Raw genomic sequence first — 14,836 nt, forward strand, 5'->3', positions numbered from 1 at the left:
TTTAAGTGCCAATGTCTTTATTATTTAGGTACACCACCTATTTTTTTAATGATGTTTAGAGATGAATGTGATATGCGAGCTTAATGGCCACACCAACTCCAAAATAAAATCAAATCAAATCAATTTAGTCACAATTTTTTTTTTTAATTTGACACAACCTCTAAAGTAGTGCCATGCTTTCTTTAACACCATCATTTTAATGTAGGGGTCTATTTGGTTAGCATGCAATGCTACCTCCTATTTTATCCTAAAATAAAATACAATAATTTAAATGTGAGATGGAGCACTAAATTGATCAAATCATTTATCAAGTGAGCATATCATACTACATGTTTCTCGATATTCTTCATCATCAAGTGTAGCATTTATGATAAGTGATAACATTGAGAAGAGGGATATTGGTAAGTGTAAGAAATGTTGAAGAATGTGTATATTAGTAACCTGGTGAAGAGGGCATGCAGCCGACACGTGTCATATTCCCATTGGGTGATCACAACTGTAATGGTGCAGCTACCCCCGTGAGAAAGATTAAATACTATAGCAAGTGCGCGGGCCATCACTTTACTTCTCTCCCTCTCTCCAAATATATACCCATAAATCATGTGTACACATTTTGTTACATGTACTGCCTTTCCCCTTTATTTTTCTTTAATTTTAGTCACATGCTGATAATAGTATTACGGTTTCATTTAGTTGGAGCGCTTTAAAATCTTTCACATATCAAGAAATAGACACAAAGTTGAAACAAACATGGCGCAGGATCACTAGCCTTTCTGGTTTGTTTCTTCATCATCATTTCTTCTATGTTTATTCTCTTTAAAATGTATGTTTACATGATCATGTAAATTTTTCAGTCGCCGGAAAATGGGGAAGAAAGGAGGCGGAGGCGGCTGGTTTTCGTCGGTGAAGAAAGTCTTCAAGCAGTCTCCCACCAAAGAATCCCCTGAAAAAAAGGTTAGTTTTTTGCTTGGAATGTTCATCACTCTCTTTCCTCTATATGTATGTGACAAAGTGACAAATTTTGTGATGAATGATGATCAGTTAGCATACTTTGATGAAACTTGTGTTTGTTAGTACATCATTTCTCCCACATTACCATCTTTGTGAAAGTGTTTATTAAATGCCATCAAATTCAAATCCTCCATTTTGGGATAGAGCAATCGGGATTATCTTCAGTAATCAAGAAGCTAATGTTAATTTTGGTTGTAATAATGTTATCATTAAAGATTAATGGTGTATCCAAATCCAATCATGTAAGAATGGTGACCACTTGTATGGTCCCAAATGAAGAAAAGGCCAAAACAAGAACACCATGGCCTCAACTCTCTCACATGTTGCTTTCCTTCCAACCAAGCCCCCCACTTTCATCATGTGCTCTGCTTGACTCACTTCTCACTCACAACCTATGCTTTTTCTATTGATAGATCTTGTAAAGTTTTGGAGTTTTGTTTGATCTTGATGTTGAGAGATGAAAATGCATATGTTAGTGCAAATCTTGACCCTTAATTAACATGAGACTGATCATGGAAGGTTTGTTCATGTTTCTTGATGATTTAGAAGGAAGAAGTGGAGAAATGGCACTATGAAGCTCCGGAGGAGGTGTCCCTCGAGAGTTCCCCCGGGTTCACCAACGGGGAGAGCATAGAGTCCTCCCCTGTGGGTGAGGATCCGAGCCATGCCATGGCTGTGGCCGCGGCCACAGCAGCCGCGGCTGAGGCAGCAGTGGCGGCCGCACAGGCGGCTGCCAAAGTGGTTAGGCTGGCTGGGTACGGCCGCCAGTCTAAGGAAGATAGGGCCGCAACGCGCATACAAGCCCACTACAGAGGATATCTGGTTAGTGAAGTGTGTGTTTGATGCATTTTGAATTGGGCCGTGTGGGCTTATAGTGGTGTCGATTTTTAGGCGAGGAGGGCTTTGCGCGCGCTCAAGGGGTTGGTGAGGCTGCAGGCTCTCGTTAGGGGTCACAACGTGCGGAAGCAGGCGCAAATGACCATGCGGTGCATGCAAGCGCTTGTGCGCGTGCAAGCACGCGTTCGTGCTCGTAGGCTCCAGCTCACCCACGCCAAGCTTCGGGGCAAGCTGGAGGAGGAGGAGAAGCAGAGGAAGAAGTTTGAGAGTGAAGAATGGGGTAGGAGTAGAATGAGAAATAGCCCTACAAGAAAATTGCATGAGTTTGAAGTCAAGAGGGACAGAGCTCTTGCCTATGCTCTAGCCTACAACCAGGTTCTAAAGATGTTTAACTTTAAAGATATTGGTCTCTAAAATCATAAATTTATTTGAATTATAGTATCTAATATTAAACTTATTGCTGTCAGCAACAAATGTTACATTCTGATATGAATGAGCACAATGTTGGGCATGAAAAGTCGCAGTGGGGTTGGAATTGGCTGGAGCGATGGATGGCGTCGCAACCCTACCACACCCGACAGGTGGTGGCGCGCGACGACATTTCTGAGAAAACGGTTGAAATGGACTTGGTTATGGGTCGACTAAGCGGAGACTGTATCGAATCAAGCCCCTATACACGAACACAAGCACGAACGCGAGGAGGGTGCATGGTGGACGTCCCTAGCTACATGGCCCCGACACAATCCGCGAAAGCAAAGGTACGGACTCAAGGGCCGACTAAACAGCCCAGCCAGCTGCCGGGAGTACAGTGGAATTCGTCTACAAAGAGAGTCAATGGATACGACTCGTCAAGTTCGGGTGGAGGGACAATTTATCAGGCTCAACGAAGCCCGAACCCCAAAGATCGCGGCACGGCTAAGTGGATGTGCAGCCCGGAGTCCAGCAGTGAGGATCGGGCATACTCATCGGGCTCGAGACATACTTTCGTGTGATATTATCCATATTAATAATGTTGGTATTCATCTTAATATCATGAGTCAAGACTGTTGTGTGATCAAGTCTATTAACTTATGATAAAACGTTGTGAAATAAATAATTTTGTGAACATCTCCACTAAAAAAAAATGTATATTTGTTCCGACGTTAATGGTCATGAGTTTCGAACCTAAACTTTGGGATTATTGCATCTAATATTGACCTACGTTTACCTATCTCGTTTTCTGCTCGTTTTCTGGTTACATGTATATTTTATTCTATTAATCTCAATTTTATTATGAGAAGTTGAGATTTGAGAACCAAATTTCGTGTTTGGAATTTGGATCGATCTAGTATTTGTTGAATCAAATAAATGAAGTATGATAAAACCATCACCAATTCATCATCATAAAATAGGAATTAATTTTTCAGAAAAATAGGTTCAATTTCAATATAGTGCGATTCATTTAGTTTTTATTTTAAAAAATTACTAGTAACATTAATAAAAAAAAATTATATCACTAGACCAGCATTTTGAGTATGACCGGTAGTGATATTTCCACTGTATTTATAATAGGGAGTAGTAGAAGATATTTTTATTCTTGGTCACACACTGCTGTCAATTTAAAGACTCATTTTTGCTCAAGATGATTCAAATATTTCATGTACATGGAAAATAGTTAAGCCATTCGATTAATGATTGGAATAAAGGTAAATATTTAAGCCATTCGATTAGTGATACGGAAGGAATCATCTTTCCAATCGGAATATCGATAATTATTCCTTTTAATGTTTCCTTATTAATTTAAATTATGATTAATATATAAATTATTTAAATTAACAATGGTTGACATCGAAATTAGGAGTAGTTCGTTTTTATATCGAAGATTCTGGAAATCAAACCCCTCGAAGACGATGTTCTTTTCATAAGCTTGAAATTGGATCGTGAAACAACAATACAGTGTCAGATGATCAATGAATTCAAATTAAATCAATAATTCAAAGGCATCTCTCTTTCAATCACAGAAAGTAGAACGAATTTGAGAGAGAGAAATATTGAACTTAAAATAATTTTAAGGCGTCCTTCAGAGAATTTCGAAAGAATCGATATCAATCACAAGATATTCAGTATTAGCATGGTTTAAATTCCATCACGAGGAACGCCAAAGAGGGACGAATTGAAACAAGAAAAAAGATGTAAAAAATTAGGGATCGAAATGCTCAGATAGATATGAGAAGTAATTATTTTCCCTGACCTTACACAAAGAAGGTCTCATAATGAGCTGGGATTAATCAATCTTATCATCACCGCAAAAACGCCAACCACCATTTTCACAAACACAAAACTGTAACAAATCACAAATTGAAATGGATGATTCCACGAAACAGAGGCTGTGAAATGCAGATAGTGAAGAATATGGGGTGGGGATTTAAATAGCGGGAAGAGTTAGGGTTCCTAATTTGCAATGCAGCAGATGGGCTTGAGTCTTCGGCCCATCTCATAATGTAATGTTTTTGGGCCATCTTTAGTATTCAATTAAACTTGCATTATTTCGATTGATAAATTATTAGATGAAATAAAAATTAACTCACACTAGATCTTACTAATTGATCAGTCAATTGAGTCCATTTCCAAGAAAAATAAGTCTTCCACTAAAGACTTACTCAATAAACAAGGTCATAAGTAAGATTCGGGCCTATTCCCAACCCGAGTTAGCATATTTGGCGAATTCCATACTAATTCGGACTTGACAATGATATCTCCATTTGTCGGAGACTGTTGGTGGCTGAAATTTGCATCAACTTGTGAAGATGTAAAACTCAAAAGATTATAGGACGAATTTAGCAAGTTGATACAACAAAATATATTTAAATAGCAAGTATAGATAGATAGACAGCGTGTAACTACCACAGCTTCAGTATCACGAGATGATCGCCAACATAACTTGACACGTGTCACACGTTAAATTTCACAGGCTTCCAAACGGCGCCGTTCCATCGCCCTCTCTCATGACACAGCTGTTTTTTTTCGCGCTTTCATCAGATCCTATGGCTACTTTGTGTGCGCTGTTCCCTCAACATTTCCCTTCATATTCACTTCTTCTTCAATTCCTTTCTTCTTGACTCGGCTACTCTCTTCTACGTTTCTCCTCCACCTCCCATGGAGGCGCTGCACATCGCCCCTGGGAGAAATCTCGCCGTAAAATTGGTTCAAAACAGCGGCGTTGATTGCTTTAGCGGTGTTAGGCAGGTGGGCTTTGCTTCTTTGTTATCTGGGAAGAGAAAAGATCGGTCCTTTTGTGTTAGAGCGAGATCGTATAAGGAAGAGGGTGAGATTGCGAGTAGGGGAAGCGGTAATGCCCAGAATAAGGAGAAGGAGCAGGGAATTTTTCTGGGAGCTGAGAGGGATGGGACTGGCTCTGTTGTTGGCTTTCACTTGATTCCTCACTCTGGTCAGAATTGGGAGAAAATCCTTCTTAGTTTTTCATCGGCGCAATTGAGTTCATATTGAATTATGTGTGTGTTTTTGTTCTAGAAGAGTATGGATGGGTTTATGACTTCGATTCATTGAAATGAATCTGCTGTTGAAACTTAGTGGGATTGGTCTAATGTCCCTCTTTCTTAAATATCCCTGTCGTTTTCTGTATAATGATGATGTAATGTCGCTCTCTCTTGCATGTGTGGTAGGCGAGAAAAACTCATCTTCAGTGAACTGCTGGTGGATATTATACTATTGGTTTAATGAGTTAAATATTAGTGTGATTACAGTTTCATGTTTCTCATAAATAAATAAACAGAGTGATTCCTTGGCTTGAATAAGACTTAGTTTTATGTATCATTGTTTCTCTTCCATTTTCTTCCATTTCTGGCTTTCCAGTGGAAAAAGGTTGTAATCATGCTGTAGTATTTGTGTCCTCGTTGTCAAGATCAAGAATAATTGAACAACGTTATAGGAAAATCTCGAATGAGATAGAAACTTGGGAAGTAAGAGCTGAAGTAGAGAGTGTAGTGTCTTGTTCTTTTAGGTTCTTTTAGGTTCTTTTTGTGGATTGAGCTGCATGAGTACTTTTTTCAGGGTATTTTAATTAGATGAAACTTTTCCGTGGAATATTATGGCAATCCAAGTTCTAAGGATAAGTATGTCCGATTGCAGCAGTCAGTGATGAAAGAATCTTGGAAACTCAAGAAGCTGAAGCGGATAAGCTGTTTGAAGAAATCAACACTAGTGATACTACTTCACCCACCACCACCTACAATGTGGTTTTTGTGACCTCTGAAGCAGCCCCATATTCGAAAACCGGAGGCTTGGGTGATGTTTGTGGCTCTTTACCGATAGCATTGGCTGCACGAGGTCACCGTGTAATGGTCGTCTCTCCTCGATATTTGGTTGGAGGCTTATCAGATAAAAAGTTTGCGAATGCTGTTGATATGGAAAGGCCGACCAAGATCCATTGCTTTGGTGGTGTGCAGGAGGTTGGATTCTTACATGAATACAGGGCTGGAGTTGATTGGGTAAATAGATTCAACTATCTTCTATTATTGAGTTGTATCTAAAGATATCCGTCTTTAACTTGCTCAATTGTATATCTTGTGCCATAACCAACATTGGCTTTTCATATATTAGGTCTTTGTCGACCACCCCTCATACCATCGACCTGGGACTCCATATGGTGATAGTTTTGGTGCTTTTGGTGATAATCAGGTAAGTGGCTGGTCTCATAGATATATAAATACGATCTGCACTCAAAAGTAATTGATGAGTCTGTGCATCTTATTAAGAATAGAGCATATGCCTTCATATTCATTTCCAGTATCAAGTTTATACTATCCGATAACAACAATACACTTTTTTTTATAATCTTTACCCTCTTTCGTGAACAGTTCCGGTTCACTTTGCTTTGTCACGCAGCTTGTGAGGCTCCCTTAGTGCTGCCGCTGGGAGGGTATACTTATGGAGAAAAATGTCTATTTATTGCAAATGACTGGCATGCTGGCCTAGTTCCTGTGTACGTGACCTTTACATCTTCTCTTTTATGAACAATTCATGGTTCCTTATTAAGGTCTTATAATTTTCGCCTTAAGCATAGCTACTACTACATGAGCAGATTAACAAGTACTAAATAGACTAAGAAAGGGTTTTCTTTCAACAGTACCATGTGATGATTAGTAATGTTTTTCTTTAACCATAATTTGCCTTCGAGTGGATGTAAATTGTGATTTCCATTTGTTCAATGATTTTAGGCTCTTAGCTGCAAAATATCGTCCACATGGTGTATACAAGGATGCACGGAGTATAATTGTGATTCATAATCTAGCCCATCAGGTGAGTTCAGTTTTTTGTCAGATAAGTTGGAGAGTTACAAAGGGACGTGGGTATTTTTACATACTACTGTAGTTCTTTTTTTGCATACTACTCCTTGTCTTTGTGCAAGTGTCTGTGTTAATATGTAATGATGTATAAAAACACGAGGAGGCATGTGGTCAAGCACAATGTATTTCATTAGAGAACCCACATGCTTCAACATAAACTGTAAACCTTTATTTGTTGCCTTGTTTGAAGAACAGTGATGACTGACGAGGTGTAAATGACATTGATTATCTTCATTTAGTAGTAACAATACACGATCTATCTATTTATTGTTCAGGGTGTGGAGCCAGCAGTCACGTATAAGAATCTGGGATTGCCTCCTGGGTGGTACAAGGCGCTAGAATGGGTTTTCCCAACTTGGGCGAGGACACATGCTCTCGACCCTGGCGAAGCAGTCAATGTTCTGAAATCTGCTATAGTCACTGCTGACAGGATAGTGACAGTAAGCCAGGTAATATTATGATACAAATCATGTGATATCGATCATATTGGGATGGGTAAGGCGTCAGTAGGCTATGGCGTTACAAAGAGTGGTATCAGTTTTCTTCGGTCACATTGACCCTAAACCAAGTCCTCAACTTTCACCGCCTTCCTGTTTTCTGGTAATTATCACATTTTATTATTCTCTTTTGTTTTTTCATGCAGGGTTACTCCTGGGAAATAACCACCCCCGAGGGTGGATATGGGTTGCAAGAGCTGTTAAGCAGTCGGAAATCAGTTTTGACAGGTATGTTGTGTCGATGATAATGACATGTCTGCATCAACAAATCAAGTCAGTTCTGCTCATAATAACATGCGACCCTGCAGGAATCACAAACGGGGTTGATACCAATGAATGGAATCCATCTATTGATCCACATCTTCCTTCTTTCTACTCGATTGATGACCTCTCTGGAAAGGTTATGATGCTCCCAAAATTGTTAATATTATTTCGACATCAATGTATGCCTATGACAGCTAGCTTAACTATCTGCTGCTGTTCATTCCAGGTTGAGTGTAAGGCTGCGCTACAAGCAGAACTCGGTCTTCCAATCCGACCCGATGTTCCTCTGGTGAGAATATAGTTCTCCCATGATTTAGTCAATACTAGGGTTACTTAAGCCTAAGTTTTTCTCAAAGTTTGATGTCTCCACAGATTGGGTTTATCGGGAGACTCGACTACCAGAAAGGTGTCGACATTCTTCTTTCAGCTGCCCCAGATCTTATGCACGATGATGTCCAACTTGTAAGACTGCTACTTCCTTGTTCGGTTGATATATCTGCAAATCGCTGTACGTGTATAAAGTTACTAAACTCTAGCTTGTTATACTATAGGTAATGCTCGGATCCGGAGAAAAACAATATGAAGACTGGATGAGGCAACTTGAATCCACTTATAAGGACAAGTATCGGGGTTGGGTTGGGTTCAACGTCCCGATCTCTCATAGGATTACAGCAGGGTAATTTGATGTTTAATCTAACTGATTGCCCTATGTGAGTAATTGTTTGTTGATATGAGTAGAGCTTTTGCAGCTGTGACATACTTGTGATGCCTTCAAGATTCGAGCCATGTGGGCTGAACCAGTTGTATGCAATGAGATATGGCACTGTTCCCGTTGTCCACTGCACCGGGGGACTTAGAGTGAGATCACCCACTGCGGTCTACGAGCGTTTTTTTCTCAGTTTATCGAATAAAGTGATTTGACACCTCACCTTTCTATTCATCAGGACACGGTTCAAACTTTTGATCCATATGCGAATGAAGGCACTGGTGAAGGTACCGGGTACGTGTCATTTCCATCGACATTTTCCGACTCAAACCATTTCAATTGCAAGATCTTTGTATGTCCTTAACTTGTGAAAATTCTTGGGCTTTGTCATAGGTGGGCATTTTCTCCTCTAACAAAAGAAAGTTTATTGACTGTAAGTTCTATCTCATGATCATACATGAACGGTCGCCCTGATACCGTATGATTTCTCATCTGTCATTTCGTCTCTACAGACCCTACGGATAGCAGTTTCGACGTTCATAGAGCACAAAGTTTCGTGGGAGGGACTAATGAAGCGTGGGATGGAGAAGAACATGTCGTGGGACAACGCTGCAGTTCAGTACGAGCAAGTCTTCGGCTGGGCCTTCATCGATCCTCCTTATGCTGGCTGACTCTGCAGGAACACAAAAAACGCAGCTTGCAGGCGGTAAAACTTGCACATTTTTGCTACACTACGCAATAAAAAAAATGGGGATTTCGTTGCTGATTCTGCTCAAAATTCTTTTGCTATTACGTCTGAGGATGGTCACACCATACATATAAAACATAGCAAATGTAGGAGCTCTCTAGCTCGTTCTTTCGAGTGTTGCGTCTCAATGTCAAACTTCCGACACGTGCTTGTGTTTGTGCTCGATAAGCTTAGTTCTGCTTGAAGCTAAGTCTCTAGAGATGGAAGATGTTGATGAAACAATGGATTGTCAATAGCAGGTGGTAATGTGATGAGAAGTATAACAAAGATAACTATTTACAAACCCTCACAATATACTCATTATTCAACAATATTTTGGGATGGTTTTTGTTCTTCTGATTTGAAATTTCTTGTTATGGTTACAAATCAAATTTTAGAGGAGGTGGTTTTGTTGTTTAGTTCAGCTAGATATTGAATAATGGGCATAGATTGGCAAGCATTAAATTAAAATTATTTAATAAATATTGAAAAAACTGATGATTGGTGATTTGGTGTTTTATGTCTCACGCTTTGATTGATTTTAGACATAATTGGATCATATGAATGTTTTCTAATAAGTGAATTTGTTCAATATTTGTTGCGATAACTTCACTAAATCTATAAAGTTCTATTTTTGGAAGACCAAATGTATTAGGCCTAGCCTTGTGACGGCGGTGACTCAGATTGCACTAATTGGGATTACACTAATCAGCACGTCCCAAAAAGATCAAAATTTTGTTGCAATTTTGCTATTTTTAAGTTTGAGTAAATATGATTTCATTTAACATTATCCCAAAAAAGAAAGATTATTAGGAAAGAGAGTGTAATGAAGATAAATAAATAAAGAAATAAATGTTGAATCTGTTTTTGGCCGGTGGAAAAGGAGTTGTCCATTTTGTACTTTTCCGACGGCTTAAGCCACCTCCTCCAAACCCTCAATTCTCCCTCAATTTCAATTCTTCCTCCGCAATTTCCCCCAATTTCGACCAACACTTGGATCTGGATTCCTTCCTTCTGTAAATATTTAGAAAGAAGAATTCGGAGAAAGGGGTACAAGGGTTTTGATCTCGTTTGTTCTCGAATTTCCCTTTTCCGGAGCTATGAATTCCGATCCAGCTCTGATCTACTATTGCTGCATTGCGAAAGGGACCTCCATATTAGCGGAATTCAACTCCAAGGATGCCGAGCTCGGCGCGATCGCGGTGAAATGCCTCGAGAAAACGCCCAAGCTCCACGCCACCTTCAGCCACACCGTCCGTTCGAAGACCTACGCCTTCATGATCGACGATCCCTTCTCGTATTTCGTGGTCTACGACGATAAATTGGAGAAATCTGAGGGTTTGGCGTTTCTGGGGAGCGTGAAGGATGCGTTCGTTAAGGATTTCAATGGTGTTAGCAAGTTGGACAGGTTGAGTTCTCATTGCTTCCAGGGCGAATTCAACCCTATTTTCCGGCAGCTGCTTGGCACGGCATTGTATCAAATGGATGGGATTGAGTCTCCAATGGGGCAGAGAATAGGGGGAAATGGGAGCTCTCATGGCGGCTCGGGCCCCATTCGTGGAAGGAGCAGGCTTGGTGGGGACAAAGGGTTTGTTAAGATGAAGAATGCTTTGCTTGAAGAATTCAAGATTGGTGGGAGAAATGGGGAGAAAGAGGTTAATGACAACAGTGTCAACGCCACAGCCATCTGTTCGAGCCCGGGGTTCAGCCCTACCTCGCATAAGAATAGAGGGCTCTACTCCGGGGAACTGAATTGCCATCAAAAGGCCAAGAAAGTTTGGAAGAAGCAAGTTTGGGTGATTCTTTCGCTCGATTTGATTGCGTGTGCAATCTTGTTTGTTGTCTGGTTGTGGGTCTGCAGAGGCTTGAAATGCATGGAGAGCTGAAATAGCTTGGTTTAATTACATTTGGCTGATTGCTTATACTTCTGCTTCAGCTGGTAATATACTAATATGTTGGCTGAGTTTCTTTATTGAAATGAAAATCATCCAAAGATGCTAGATATGCGCTATCTGGTTTCCCTTGTATATTTGTGTGCTTCAAACTCTTGTGTATACAAACTCGTCGTTTATAGGATTCCCTGTGTAGCAGCCTGTGTTATGGAGCTAATTTTCAATGTAGTGGATCAAACGCGTGATTAGTTGCTGAGCTCTATTGCTTTGTGAGTGGTGGTGTGCTTGCTTGAATCTTGGCCTCGTGTTTGATCAATTGCGTTGCTTGGACAAAATCAACATGAACTTGAATCTGTGTTGTTTTGCTCGGGTTGGTTGTGAGTCTTGTGACTGGGATGAAACACCAACTGAGTTGCAGGATCTGAGATTGTATTTGTGCTATTCGAGTCTTGTATAAATTGAGTTTTTCTGTTTGTTGGTTCATGGCGTGAGATGTTTTTGGATTGCGACTAACTGTTTCTGGCTCGTCTTGATCTTGTATCTGTATCGCGCCACAACTTTAAAGTATAAATGTGAGACTGGTAATTTCCATTGCTTTATCAGTTTCTGATCTATTGTAGTGAGATTACCTGCAATCTTCTTATGCTTATTGGATCCTCTGTTTCTCACCTGTGCCATTTCCTTCATTGTTACATACAGCGGTGAAGTACATTGGAATCTGGAAATAAACAAATTAGTCTTATGTTTAAGCTTTTCAATTTTCCATAAAATCAATTTCTTAGTAGTATTTGTCTCTATAGTTGAGAACTTAATAGAGATGATACGCAGATAAATTCAAAACCTAACTGATTGCATCTTGTCTCAGTATCATAAATTTATGGGGCAAGATGGGAGTTTCTCCAACACTCTATACTCATCAGATAAAGCTTACTATACATCACAATACAGTAATAATAATTAGACAAAACTGAAATTTGGAGAAGAAAAATTGTCACATATTGTACTAGTGGATTACATGGAGTCATGTAACATTAGTATCAGCCGCATGGAGTGAGCTTCTTATTGCCTGCCCCACGAGGGTTGTCGTCCTTCCAGTCATCCCAGGCCCTTGCCTTATCTTGGGCAGCATCATCATCCTCGTCATCTTCATCCTCACCTGGCTTTTGTAGCCTGTTATCTGTGTGCCATGATGTGTTGGCTTCTTCAATGAACTTCTTGGTATCTTCTTGCCACTTATTCATAATTTCCATCTCCTTTAACCCAGCTTCCTCTATACTCATGGTTGGTAATCTGTCAATTAAAATAACTTTCAGAGATCTCCTTCAAGGAACCACAGCAGTTTTCCATCTTTTTTATTGTCAGTTCAGATTTGTGATTACTAAGATACCTGTAGTGAGGCTGGAAAACTTTAGCTGCGATTCTCTCCCTCTCACTTGTTGGGTTTTTGGAGACAAGGCTTGAAGGTCCAAATAGCATCGGCTGATGCTTGTGTTCATGAGCCTGTGACACCGTCGCTCTACCCTCAATCACATCTTGAGCAAAAGTAGCACAGGTGATTGGAATTGCAGGTTTTGTAAATCGAGACCTTGTTGCTGCATCACGATGCCAGGCTTCTGCTTTTTCAGCACGCTCATCAAGAATGGACTGAGCAAGCTCATTATTCCCTTCCTGCGGAAGAGAGTAACCACAAAAGATAAGTTGCATTCAAATGTATTTCCTAATGCTTTTGCATATGCTACACAAAGATAACACAAGCAAATCTGCATGTAGCAGTTTGATGTTGTCATCTTTCTGGAAGAAATTAAGCTAACTAAAGAGGCAGAATTTATGAACACATTGCAAGGAACATGAGTTTGTATATGGATGCAATAAACTAATCCAACAGTTCTGAAATCTAGATCAATAACTGCAATTTCTCAAATCTAAAGTTGCTCCATTTTACAAGTTGATACCTTTGACTGTCTTTCCCTAACAGAAAGGAGCATCTCTTCTTCTCTCTTCAACATTTCCAGTAGATCAAACGCCTGTAACGAACAAGAACCAAAAATTGATTATTAACACTGGTGGGAAGTCTATGTCTACATAAAAAGTACCAAAAATTGATTATTAACACTGGAATTCCATACTAACCTTGCAGAGTGCCAAGGAGATGGTGGTCAGCCATGCCTGAGGAGAAAATCATTATATCAGGAAATATAAAGAAATGAGACAGAAGAAAGACAAGCAGAGACCAAAATACAGCAACAATATCCATGACACGTCTACAACCCTTGACTCAAACAGACCTCCCTCTCCTCTTCCCCATCATCGTCATCAAAATCCTCTTCGCCGGACTCAACGGGGGTAGATAATGCAGATGCCCTAGTTGAACGGCCCCGTCGTTCCTTCCGCTCCCTTATTTCAAGCAATTTTGATTCAGCAGCTTTCTGACGTTTAAAGCGTGCAATCTGAGTACCAAATATAGTTAGAAAGGCCACATTACTACCAGAGTGCCAACAGATAATCAATCCAGTTCAGTACAGTTATACATCATCACATTCTGTTAAAACAAGAATTAGTAGAATATCAGAAAAATCCTCCAGCTTTAAATTATTGAGCCATACACAGTAAATTGGTTCCTAAAGTAGTAAATATCTAAACCTACCTTCTGAGCTCTCTTATCAGCAAATGTTTTGCCCGTAGCTTCGACAAATGATTCTAGTTCTTCTTTTGGTACAAGCTCCATTGCCTCACAAAAGGAGAAAAATTCCTGATAGCAAGGCAAAGACAAATCCAACATTACAATATGAATAGCTTTACTGATCCACATCCAGATCAGAACAAAAACCAGAAACACAGAGAATCATTGGTTGTGATCTCACAAAAAATGAGTACCTTCAGCTTGGCCTGTGAAAGTTTTAGGATTTCAATCCTATCTTCCTCAGAAATTTTCTCAGTTAGCTCACCAAGATAATATGGAACCTGTATGAAAAAAAGTTATCAGCTTAACACATAAGAATGATTTATGATTGGTACTCCTAAATTAGCTTTCAGCTATCAGGTAGTAGTTCTCTCAAAAAAGAATGTGATGCTGACATTTTGGGTGTCAAATAACGAAATAATTATGTTAAATCATTAACAAGATACTTATTGATTAACATGCTGCAAAAAAACACTTACGAGAATATATTTGAGATTTGCAGTACTGATATCCTCTTTCGTCTCATTAAGCGAAAACAGCCCTAATTTCCCAATCATTTCCTCGCATTTCCTCAACAATTCGCAACCTTTCTTCACAGTATCCTGATCATCAAAAGTAACTCAATAAGCTCATCCAGATTGAGATCCAAAGCATGTGAATACAATCAACGGAAACCTGATCGACGGAAGAATCGGAGGCGGCTTGGTGTATTTTCCGAGCCTGCTCGAGAATTCGAGGAAGAGACAATTCGTCCATATTCAATTCCACCATCGGAAACCACAAATCAAAATCTAGAAGGCGCCTATGCCAATCGATTAAAAGTGGAGGTGCTAGTGAAACAGAAATCGTGCACCACCGGGGCGTATTTTAGTGACTA

General features: G+C 39.8%; 4 protein-coding genes and 2 non-coding genes across 7 annotated transcripts; 3 read left to right on the forward strand and 3 right to left on the reverse strand.

Annotated features, from left to right (window-relative positions):
• The first annotated feature begins 583 nt into the window (after positions 1 to 583).
• On the forward strand, positions 584 to 3,058 carry LOC125213734 (protein IQ-DOMAIN 21-like). Its single transcript, XM_048114439.2, has 5 exons — positions 584 to 776; positions 855 to 954; positions 1,558 to 1,833; positions 1,903 to 2,223; positions 2,316 to 3,058. Exons 2-5 carry the CDS (start codon positions 865 to 867, stop codon positions 2,838 to 2,840), a joined length of 1,212 nt encoding a protein of 403 aa, XP_047970396.2. The 5' UTR covers positions 584 to 776; positions 855 to 864; the 3' UTR covers positions 2,841 to 3,058.
• An 843-nt stretch (positions 3,059 to 3,901) lies between these two features.
• On the reverse strand, positions 3,902 to 3,984 carry LOC125217246 (small nucleolar RNA snoR53Y). Its single transcript, XR_007175663.2, has one exon. It is a non-coding gene; the product is annotated as a small nucleolar RNA snoR53Y (small nucleolar RNA).
• A 51-nt stretch (positions 3,985 to 4,035) lies between these two features.
• Positions 4,036 to 4,135, reverse strand: LOC125217237 (small nucleolar RNA snoR69Y). The gene has a single exon (XR_007175654.2). It is a non-coding gene; the product is annotated as a small nucleolar RNA snoR69Y (small nucleolar RNA).
• A 614-nt stretch (positions 4,136 to 4,749) lies between these two features.
• On the forward strand, positions 4,750 to 9,721 carry LOC125213649 (soluble starch synthase 1, chloroplastic/amyloplastic-like). 2 transcript variants are annotated; one of them, XM_089068665.1, is made up of 15 exons: positions 4,750 to 5,275; positions 5,980 to 6,335; positions 6,448 to 6,525; positions 6,705 to 6,829; positions 7,065 to 7,146; positions 7,469 to 7,642; positions 7,837 to 7,918; positions 7,999 to 8,090; positions 8,181 to 8,243; positions 8,327 to 8,416; positions 8,506 to 8,630; positions 8,704 to 8,812; positions 8,899 to 8,954; positions 9,054 to 9,093; positions 9,173 to 9,721. In XM_089068665.1, the coding sequence occupies exons 1-15, from the start codon at positions 4,984 to 4,986 to the stop codon at positions 9,329 to 9,331; spliced, it is 1,923 nt and encodes a 640-aa protein (XP_088924791.1). In that variant the 5' UTR covers positions 4,750 to 4,983; the 3' UTR covers positions 9,332 to 9,721. The 2 variants fall into 2 exon arrangements, with proteins under 2 accessions (XP_088924791.1, XP_047970261.2); XM_048114304.2 differs by having other exon boundaries at positions 4,752 to 5,275; positions 5,977 to 6,335.
• Positions 9,722 to 10,187: 466 nt separating this feature from the next.
• Positions 10,188 to 11,881, forward strand: LOC125211132 (phytolongin Phyl2.2-like). The gene has a single exon (XM_048110836.2). The coding sequence runs from the start codon at positions 10,488 to 10,490 to the stop codon at positions 11,271 to 11,273; it is 786 nt and encodes a 261-aa protein (XP_047966793.1). The 5' UTR covers positions 10,188 to 10,487; the 3' UTR covers positions 11,274 to 11,881.
• Positions 11,882 to 12,108: 227 nt separating this feature from the next.
• LOC125211640 (PP2A regulatory subunit TAP46-like) lies at positions 12,109 to 14,794 on the reverse strand. Its single transcript, XM_048111518.2, has 9 exons — positions 14,635 to 14,794; positions 14,439 to 14,561; positions 14,154 to 14,240; positions 13,924 to 14,028; positions 13,565 to 13,726; positions 13,410 to 13,445; positions 13,232 to 13,303; positions 12,667 to 12,947; positions 12,109 to 12,569 (listed from the first exon to the last, which is right to left on the reverse strand). The coding sequence occupies exons 1-9, from the start codon at positions 14,728 to 14,730 to the stop codon at positions 12,317 to 12,319; spliced, it is 1,215 nt and encodes a 404-aa protein (XP_047967475.1). The 5' UTR covers positions 14,731 to 14,794; the 3' UTR covers positions 12,109 to 12,316.
• Positions 14,795 to 14,836: the final 42 nt, after the last annotated feature.

The sequence above is a fragment of the Salvia hispanica genome, chromosome 3 (assembly GCF_029641045.1).
Source record: "Salvia hispanica isolate PSC_SH4W2 chromosome 3, Shi_PSC_v1, whole genome shotgun sequence".
NCBI classification, from domain to species: Eukaryota; Viridiplantae; Streptophyta; class Magnoliopsida; order Lamiales; family Lamiaceae; genus Salvia; species Salvia hispanica.